Here is a 10609-nt window from a genome sequence, read left to right on the forward strand (position 1 = left end):
AATCAGCACCATAGACACTGAGAAACATTTAGGCCCACAAACACAAAGTTTGCAAAAGTTAACAAAAACACTTGTGCTGGTAAATATACACTTCAGAAATAGTGATACTGTTTGAACCACCTTTGGAGGCCATTTTTCCCCGCAGAGCAGGGGTTGGCCTTTTTCGGGCACCTTGGTCCCCTTTTTGAAGCAATGTTTTATATCCGGATGCCCTTCCTGCCGCCAACCCTGTTAGTCGCCTCTTGCGACACACAGGGAATTACCAGGAGCTGGTACTCAATTTGCCGACCACAGAAGGATGACAAGCTGAGTCAACCCCCCTGGCGTTAATTCAGCGATCGACCGGGATTTGAACCCAGGATCTTAGGATCCCAAGCCGGCACCCTAACCGCTAAGCCAACACCAGGCTTAAATAGTGATACTGTTTATTGTGTGATTATATTGTTTTGCTTTTAAATTGTATTCTTGTTTTTTTTGAATATCTGGAGTTAGAGGGAATATTAGGAGAGCTTTCGAATGCAACAGAAAATCTAAGCTTCATGGAAAACCAAAAAAACAACTGAAGGTGAATGTTCTGACGCATCTTCTTGTCATGTGGCTGTACCTTCCCTCACCACACGATACACATCGTGGCTCGAGTTGAGGTCTCTCAAATCTTTTAGGTTGCATTCTCTGGTAATATGTTATGGTGTATTCTAGAAGATGCTCCATTGTTTGAAGTGTCTTTTCACAGTCGCAGTCGGTAATATTAATTTGACCGTATCACCACTTCTGTATGATGGCTCTGCAGCTGCCGACACCATTCCTGGTGCTGTTGAGACATGTCCATGTCTCACTGCTCCCTCCTATTAGGAGAGTTTCCTCTGGGTCAATATAGCTTTTGTGGCTTTGTCTGCAAATCTCTTGATTGTAGCTGTGGTGTTACATTCCAAGGGCTGGACAGAATGTAATAAATGTAATAAGTTGTTGGTTCATGTTGAAAAGGTGGATGATGGGGATCAAAAGAAGGAGGAAATTAAATACCTTAAATGGTGATTGAATCACCGTGGAGAGAAGAGAAGCTGACGTTTCGGGCCTTATCCTTCATCTGATAAAAGAGGGACTTACCCTTACCCACTGTTGAATGATGGGGATCACTTGTCTGCTTTGTTTTTCCACCCTTCCTGAAACTCGCTTTCTTACAAAGTGTGGAGCAATACCTGTAAGCAGGTACAATATAGATCATCCACCTCCATGGATTTCAGGCTGCCAGATATAACTCTACAAGCGACATTGAGAACTGGATCTATCTATCTTTGCATGAAAGGAGTGTTCCCAGATTGGACAGTTCTATTTACCTGCTGAATAGCACAGGGCAAGGGCAGAAGTGAATAAGGTCAGTTCCCCCATTTGGAGTTGGCCAACTTTGTTTCTGGCTCGCACCTTCTTCCCCTTTGCTTTGATGATGTGGTCTTTATAGCTGAGAGTGCGACCTAATCTTGCACCATTATATATCGGTTCGTATTCTTTTTATCGATTTTATTTCTGCTTTCAATGCCATTGTCCCTCAGAAACCTTTTAACAAAATCCAGTTCCTTGGCCTTCCTACTTCAATTTGCTTTTGGATTTTCTCCTTAACTGATCACAAACAGTAAAAATTAAACAATAAGTTGTCTAAGACTATTGTCTTGAATACTGGTGCCCACAAAGGACGAAACGTTCAGTCGACCCTCTTACCTTCAATGGTGAAGTTATTGAAATTGTTGACTGCTTTAAACTTCTATGTACAACCATTTGCAGCAGTTTAAAGTGGGACCACAACACAATAGATCTTATGCTTGCCATGACAGCTCAGCAACGCCTCTACTCCCTGCGGCAGCTAAATAAGTTTGGCCTTCGCAGGGAGATTCTCGTCCAATTTTCTTGCACGCGCCATTATAGAAAGTGTTTTGACTTTCTGTGTGAGTGATATGGCAGCTGCACCCAAGCGACAGAAGCTTCAGCTCCAGAGGGTTGTGTGCATTGCTGCTAGGATTATTGGATGTGAGTTGCCTTCTTTGGCTTCAATTTATACAAAGATCTGTGAATAGATCCTAGATAGTCTCTGATGCCTCACATCCAGCCTCCTGTTTCAGCTTTTGCCATCTGGGAGGTGATACAGAACACTCAAGTGTCGGACAAATCGCTTTAGGAATAGTTTTGCTCTGTCCAACTCCGTTACCACTTAAACATGTTTGTTACCACAATCCACTTAAACAGGTTTTATGTTGACATGTTTTTGTGATGCGGGACTGCTGTTTGGATTGTTTGGTTGTTGCTGAATGCTCGAGACAGAGAGAGGGGAGGGGTGCTGTTCATTTGCAGTTTTATTATTATTTATGACCATAATATTCAACGGTCTATTCATGTTCAGTTAGTTCATCATGTGTATGGTTATGTTATGTGACAGTAGGCTTGTTTATTTTGGCCAGGTGGGGATAGGTGGCAGGGTGAATGTCAGAGATTGGATCATCCAAGTTTTGTCAATTCTTGACATTTTGGAGTGCTTGTGATATTGTATATTAAGTGATTGTTTTATTGTTGGTATAACTTTGAGTTTATTTTAAATTCAGTTTTTATTGTCATATTTTATTGTCACATTATTGATGCAAAATTTCATTCTGAAAGTCCCAGCCGGCTCCAAGATGCAGTTGAGAAATTGAAAGTGTAGGAAGAAAAAATGTTCCAAATGGTGGTTTAGTACTCCTTGAGGTCGAAGAAACTCTGAGGCACCATTAAAAATTGGGGGATCTACAACATCCTACAGGCATAGGGGATAGGGGTGGGGAGGCCTTAATAATATAAACCAACAGCACATGCATTAAGTGTCGGGCAATAGATTTTACAAAGGATTTTTTTTTCTCATTTGATCTCCAACTATTAAGTATCGCAGGTGCTACCAAAGCAGTTTTATACCAGTGAATATGAGGGGTGGTTTGGCATTACCCGAGTCAGGATTTTGAAATTTGGTCACGGTACTAGCACAAAAGGATCCATTCTTACAGATAGATACATCATTTGTTCATAATTTTTCAAGGAAAGCACCTCTCACAGCATCGAAGTGAAATGGTTTTTCTGAGATATTGTTATATATCAACACATTCTCTCACTTCCCTTTCAATCCACAGTACCACACCATCTACCAGGCTGATGTCACTCCTTCTGACAACCATGTCCTGCTCTTTTGGGATGCTCTTCGTTCTTTCTCACCTGAGGAGCGATCGAGATTTCTCCAGTTTGCTTCTAATATGGAGCGTCTTCCAGCAAGTTGTCCTTGTCTGCGTGAAGGCCCCGACACCCCTCATGTTCCACCATACCCGATGAAGATTGCCCCAGCTGATAACCAGACAGGTCACTTTTCTCTTTTTCTTTTGCTGTTTTTTCTAAACTGTTTTTTATTATTTACTTAAATAATAGTCATATGCCTCGACGTCTCTTTTTCAATGAAACTACTGTAACTGCCCATGGTTCATTACCCACGCCAGAGGAGAGGTTAATGCATTTGAGTCCGTTTGTTACTTGCCGGAAAAGATTCCGGCAAGTATGTTGATCGGTTGGTTTGTCTGTTTGTCTGTCTGTTTGTCTGTCTGTGCGCAGCACTACGTCTACACCGTTGCACGTAGACTCGCCAAACTTTACACATGTTTGTCTTGCCCTGGAATAGACTGTGCCCAATTTTTAACTCTCTCGGCCCAAGGCCTCCATTATGACGTCATAATTTGATAATTCGACAAGTACAAAACTTCATCCGATCAAGATGCAATTTCTTGAGCGACATGACGGCATAAACTGGTGGAGGAAAAAAATAATGATGACGTCATTGGTCACGTGGTTCGGCCGCCATCATGGAAAAACCGAAAAACATTGCACCTCTATATCTCCGAAAGTGCTGAATAGAAAAAATTGAGACGTAGCTCATTGTAAAGAACTCTCCATGGGGAATAAAATATGTTAATGATGATGTCATTGGTGCCTCCATTATGACGTCATAATTCGACAAGTACAAAACTTCATCCGATCAAGATGCAATTTATTGAGCGCCATGTCGGCATAAACTGGTGGAGGAAAAAAAAAAAGATGACGTAATCGGTCACGTGGTTCGGCCGCTATATTGGAAAAACGGAAAAACTTTGCACCTCTATATCACCGAAAGTGATGAATAGAAAAAATTGAGACATGGCTCATTGTAAAGAACTCTCCATGGGGGAAAAAATGTTAATGATGATGTCATAGGTGCCTCCATTATGACGTCATAATTCGACAAGTACAAAATTCATTTGATCAAGATGAGAAATTTCTTGAGCATCATCAAGGAATAAATTAGTTTAGAAAACAAATAATGATGACGTCATCGGTCACGTGGTTCGGCCGCCATATTTGTCCAAAATGGCCGATAAAAAAGTACATTCCAGCAAGTCCTCGGTCTTTGACCGATTTTTCATCTGTCTGTCTGTTTGTTTGTTATTCCGCACAGAATAAATATGATTTTCTCTGCAACCGTTGGTCCGATTGACAGGAAATTTTCACCATAGGTGCAACACCACCTGCAGAATTTTTGAATGATAATTATGACGTCATACGCCACGGTGTATGGGCGCCATCTTGGAAAAACCGAAAAATATTGCACCTATATATCTCCGAAAGTACTGCATAGAAAATTTGAGACATGGCTCATTGTAAAGAACTCTCCATGTGGAATAACATATGTTAACGATGATGTCATAGGTGCCTCCAATATGACGTCATAATTCGACAAGTACAAAACTTCATCCGATCACGATGAAATTTCTTGAGCATCATCTGGGGATAAATTGGTGGAGAAAAAATAACGATGACGTCATCGGTCACGTGGTTCGGCCGCCATATTTGTTTTAACACAAAAGCCTTTAAAAAACCACTGAAAGCACATCCTGGTGAGGGTTTGCAATCTGATTGCTCTTTCTAGTTTTTTATACTGTACCACAGACAGCAAATAATGCAATGGGCATTCAAAATGTTTTAGGAACAGGGTGTTCATTGGCACCGTAGAGCCACAGTGTTTCACTCGTTATAAACTCCCATGTGTGCTTGTGAAATGAATATCCAGTCTAGAATGTTCCACCTTCTTAAGGAAGAAGCAAGAGGGAAACGGCAATCGTTTCTTCCCTTTTTTACGATCGCAAGGTCAGTGATGTAGTGTGTGGGGAGGTAAAGGCACGATATCTTTTTAACCATGGCTTTATTCTGCCTGTATTGGATTAATTAGACAGTACCTGTACTTTATTTTGTTGTGGAAATGCATAGAAATTTGGGGAAACTTTATTTTGTTGTAGAAATTTTATGTAAATGTTGACACACAATTTGAACTGCATTTTTAAGGGACATTTACATATTACAGAAGCAACTTTGCACAAACTATAATTCCATACATACAATGATGGTACAAATGTCACTTAATTTAATTTTATGTAACATCCACAGTAAGGAAAACAGTTGTGCCCATTGGAAGATACTACTTCATATACTTGAACATCACAATTTTTAAGCGGTGAAACTAATACATCCGTCATAAACGAAGAAGAAGAACCTTTCTCACCCACCGTGTTTAATTCTAAAAAGGGATCTAAAGGGTAATTCCAAGGAGTAATTATAAAGAGTTCTCGAGTGTAATTGTAAAAGGTTCTAAAGGGTAATTCTAATGGGTTCTAAAGGGTAATTCTAAGGAGTAATTCTAAAGAGTTCTCGAGTGTAATTGTAAAAGGTTCTAAAGGGTAATTCTAATGGGTTTTAAAGGGTAATTCTAAGGAGTAATTCTAAAGAGTTCTAGAGTGTAATTGTAAAAGGTTCTAAAGGGTAATTCTAATGGGTTCTAACGTGTAATTCTAAGGAGTAATTCTAAAGAGTTCTAGAGTGTAATTGTAAAAGGTTCCAAAGGGTAATTATAATGGGTTCTAAAGGGTAATTCTAATGGGTTCTAAAGTGTAATTCTAAGGAGTAATTCTAAAGAGTTCTAGAGTGTAATTGTAAAAGGTTATAATGGGTAATTCTAATGGGTTTCAAGGGGTAATTCTAATTGGTTCTAAAGGGTTATAAAGGGTAAGTCTAAAGTGTAATTCTAAGAGGTAATTATAGAATCTAGATTATTCTAACGGGTAATTCCAAAGAGTAATTCTAATGGGTTCTAAAGGATAGGTAATTATAATGGGTTCCAAATGGTTCTAAAGCGTAATTCTAGTGGGTTTTGTTTGTTTCTTGGCTCTGCCTATTTCATGTTAAAAATGCCAAAATGAATCCGCTTCCTTCGGACACAGGTGCGATATTTTTTCATATTTGCAGAGTTGATATTCAGCATACGAGTAAGAAAAGTAAGTAAATGTGATGTCACTTAAGACTGACCAGACCTATCCTCTATGTTCTTTCTTGGCAATTGTATCAACCTTGATATCGTCATTTTGAGAGACAAATAGTACAAATGTGCTGATTGCAGGAGATATGGCACATATCTGAAACTGGAATAAACTATGAAGCTTATAGAAAAACTCATCTTGTTTTCTACTGATCTGTATCTGCTTCTCTTGGCAAATTGTCTTTATAACCTCCTCCCCCACCCTTCCCGTGCCCCCTTCCACCTGGTCACACACACACCCTTCCAAATCAGGTTCCCCTGATAGCAGGTATGTTCGAGCAGAAACTTGTCTTTTCCTGGTGAAGCTTCCTGCCTATTCCTCACTTTCTGTCATGGCTGCCAAGCTGCGTTTTGCCATGCATCATCGGCAGGATCCTTTGAGTGGTTAGCTTCCTCACAGCCGAAGCAGCCATCATGCTTGACAAGAAACAAAGACGTCCACTTACATCCTGTAATTTATGGTTGCAAAGACAGTTAAACCATGTGCATTTATCAATATCTATATCTTGTTGATGTAAAATATGTGTCCTACAAAAATAACCGGATAGTATTATTTTCACTGACTCTCGCTGTCTGGCACTACAAAAACTTATCCTGATACCAATACGAACTACAAGGCTCTGCAATGTAAAAAAAATTATTTAAACCAATGTAGTCACTAAATTAACATCGACAATAACACCACACACAACTGTACGGTTGGCTGTCTAACAAGCAGCCTGCAATCTGTGTCAGTATGAATAAAACACTATAGTGGGGCAACTTAGCATAACAATTGTGCATTTTGTGAGGAAAGCACCAAATTTGGCACACTAGTAGACTATCCTATTATGAACAGATTTGGATATTGGGCCATCTCAAATTCAGCCCCTGATGGCTGTGGCAGCCATTTTCCAAAATGACACCTTCAGCTTGTTCCGACGAATTGCATCATCAATTGGCTTGGTCCTTTCCACCAGGCATTCTCTGGTGAAAGCCTGGAACAGCTCTTGGCCAATCTTCTTCACATTCCTGACAGTCTCAACTGCAGCAGGACCTGCAATTTCCTTTGTATCAAGGACAACCAGATCCATGCTCTCTTCCTCAAAGGGGTTGCCAAGCTCTTCTATGATGCTGACAAGGGCGTGGACATCCTTGGTGAAAGAGGTCTGCACACTTGGTGTCTGGTCGTGATGACGTGTGTCCTCTCGCCTCCCCCGGTGTTGATGGCCATCTTGGAACTCTTCTATGGCCCTGGCAACTTCTGGCCCGGCAATCATCCAACGCCGCAGGGCACTTGGGTTGTCAGTGAGGCCGACTGCTCCACTATCTCCTTTGATGCAGGCGTTATTCTGTTCATGCGCCTGGTCGATTGGGATCGAAGAGAACACCTTCTTCGTCTTCTGTACAGTGAAGTTCTCAGCCCTGAATTCTCTGGCTACATCTGGGTGCTTCATTGGGAGTGCAACCATGTCCCTCAGGTGAACAGGGACCCACCTGGCATAGTGTGTGTGGTCTAAGGCATGGAACCATGGGACCAGTTCCGTCAGGGCATCAAGGTACATCGTGAATGAAGCCTGCCGCAAAGAACGCACGTAGACCAGTACCAACATCTCTAGTTCCAGCACAGTTGCCCAGTACTGAAAGTTGGGAATGTCTTCTCCTCTCTGGTGACACCAGTCTTCGAACTCAGGCAGGTCTTCTGCATCATCAGCATATGTCATACAGTGCATATACGCATGGTGTTGCAGGATGTGCAGTGCCGCTGCAGTGATTTGATGAGCTCTTCTTGTGCGGGTGACGTGGGCAGCTCGCAGGAAGGAGTCGGCCGTCCCTGGCGTTGCAATCTCAGCTTGCAAATCTGCAAAATCTGCAAATCTTGCAAAAATCAAATCTCTGAATCTGAGATGGCCCAATATCCAGATCTTTTCATAATATGATAGTCTACTAGTGTGCCAAATTTGGTGCTTTCCTCACAAATGCACAATTGTTATGCTATATTTAGTTTAGCTGCCGGACTACTAAGACATAAGGAAAATTGAAAACTGGGTGTTCTGAAGCTATTCACAAAGAAATTGCAAAATATGGGTATACCGATTCTCTTAATACATCACTGTTATACTCTTAAAGTATAACACCACCAATATACACTAATTGCAATAAAATGTTGAAATGAGTCAAACATTTTATCGTCTTCTTTAACGGGCACAATTATTCCTCCATTATTGTGGGGTTGGCCAGTGGGAAGCTTGTCCAAAGTCTTTCACGAACCAGTTGGCCAGGTCTGTTATTTGACAGTCAAACATGCTATCGCGTTGAGTTAAAATAATTTTGGATTGTATGATTAATGTTAATACAGATTTATGTTCGTAAGGTGTTTTGTTATTTATTATACTGAAAATAGTTAACTGTGTAGTATAAATAATAGTCTGCTACAATATAATGCTTTATGCTGCTGTTCTAGCTTAATTGTTGCAAATACTTGAGATGTTTATAAAATGGAAAAAAAATATTAGCATATAATTGACAACTTCGAAGCAAATTACATCATTATTCATCCAAAAGATGATATGACAAACAGAATATCAAATTGAAATTTTGTGACTGACGTTTGTACATGCTTGCTGTTCAGAGGTTGTTGTTACCCTCTCCTCCGTCACTATATTGTGACATTTACAAAGTTTAAGTAATGCAAGCAAAAACTATTTTATCCTGTATATTATGACACATTAAAGAATTTCACAATTGTATGTTTGTGGGATTCTTAATGGAATTGCCAGTCCAAAAGCTATGGACACTTTCCCTTTGGTTGTGACAAGCTTGCAGTGAATTGTTGTTGCACATCGGGCCATGATGGTCACCGAGATGGTCTTTTCAAAGTTATAGAGGGGGGATGGAGATTTGGGAGGTGATGATGGGGGGGGGGAGCATTCGTTCTGCTGGGAGGAGAGGGGATGTGTTCATCCTGTGGGTAGGTAGGCCTCTTTCTCTTTGGGAGTGAGGGGATTGGAGGTACAAGGTGGGTAGATAGTTGGAGGAAAATGGCCAGAGATTTGCTTAAGAACTGCCCTGATAAACTTGCAGAGTCCTCTACACCCCTTCTGGCAACTACATCGTAACAACTCCGAACAAGATACTGCTGTGGTGATCATTAAGTCAGCAAGACGCACAGTTCTATCGTGACGGCATCACAAAAGTACTTCAACGTTGGTGAAAATGTGTGGACCGCAATGGTGATCATAAATATGCACCATTTTTAAATTTATTATTATTAACTAAATTAGCGTTAGCCTGGTGTAGGCTTAGCGGTTGGGGTGCCGGCTTGGGATCCTAGGATCCTGGGTTCGAATCCCGGTCGATCGCTGAATTAACACCAGGGGGGTTGACTCAGCCTGTCATCCTTCCGAGGTCGGCAAATTGAGTACCAGTTCACTGGTAATTCCCTGTGTGTCGCAAGAGGCGACTAACAGGGTTGGCGGCAGGAAGGGCATCCGGCCATAAAACATTGCTTCAAAAAGGGGACTGCGGTGCCCGGAAAAGGCCAACCCCTGCTTGCGGGGGAAAAAAATGGCCTCCAAAGGTGGTTGGTTTTTTAAACTAAATTATCGGCTCCATTGTATTACACCTAATCTTCGGTCTGTGTCGCCGCTAATTGCTCAGGAAGTGAAAGGGAGGTGTGTTTTTTGGAGAATTATTGGGTATCGGAAAGCCGGGCAATAACTGCTGCTTTGACTGGCACCACAAAGAGTATTGGCGATAAACTCAAAAAAGAAGAAAGTACAAAATATCCTTTTTTTGTAATTACAGGCAGAAAACCGAAATAAAACAAATTTCAACTTTCCAGTGACTTTTCTCCAGGAAGCTCAACATGAGGAGCCGAAATCCCAAGGAGCTCAGGGTTGAAAAGGTTAAAAAAAAAAAATTTTTACGATATTGTAATCGGCTCCATCTGTCTGTCTGTCCATTTGTCACGCTATCCCCTCCTAAACAATTAGGCAGAAAGTCACCAATCTTGGTAATTATGATCATCACATGGTAATAAGGTGGAAGAGCAGTGTCATTTTGGCCCACCCCCTTGGCCATGGGGCAGGGCCAAAAGGTCAAATACCCCCAAAAATGCAATTACGGGCACACTTTTTAATGAAACGTTGTATACACAATCAACATTGGGGGGTGCATGAAATGTCAGCGTTCAAAATAAACGGTGGCCTGAGTGCCAAATGACAC

General features: G+C 41.2%; 1 protein-coding gene across 1 annotated transcript in view; it reads left to right on the forward strand.

Annotated features, from left to right (window-relative positions):
- LOC137428902 (putative E3 ubiquitin-protein ligase HECTD4) overlaps nucleotides 1-9130 on the forward strand; it is a 139413-nt gene extending 130283 nt beyond the window's left edge. Inside the window, exons 27-28 of the mRNA XM_068118762.2 lie at nucleotides 3147-3369; nucleotides 6656-9130. Coding sequence (XP_067974863.2) covers nucleotides 3147-3369; nucleotides 6656-6792 — 360 coding nt within the window. The 3' untranslated portion in view covers nucleotides 6793-9130. The remainder of the gene's footprint in view (nucleotides 1-3146; nucleotides 3370-6655) is intronic.
- The last annotated feature ends 1479 nt before the right edge of the window (nucleotides 9131-10609 follow it).

The sequence above is a fragment of the Myxine glutinosa genome, chromosome 6, assembly GCF_964187855.1.
Source record: "Myxine glutinosa chromosome 6, kmMyxGlut1.1, whole genome shotgun sequence".
NCBI classification, from domain to species: Eukaryota; Metazoa; Chordata; class Myxini; order Myxiniformes; family Myxinidae; genus Myxine; species Myxine glutinosa.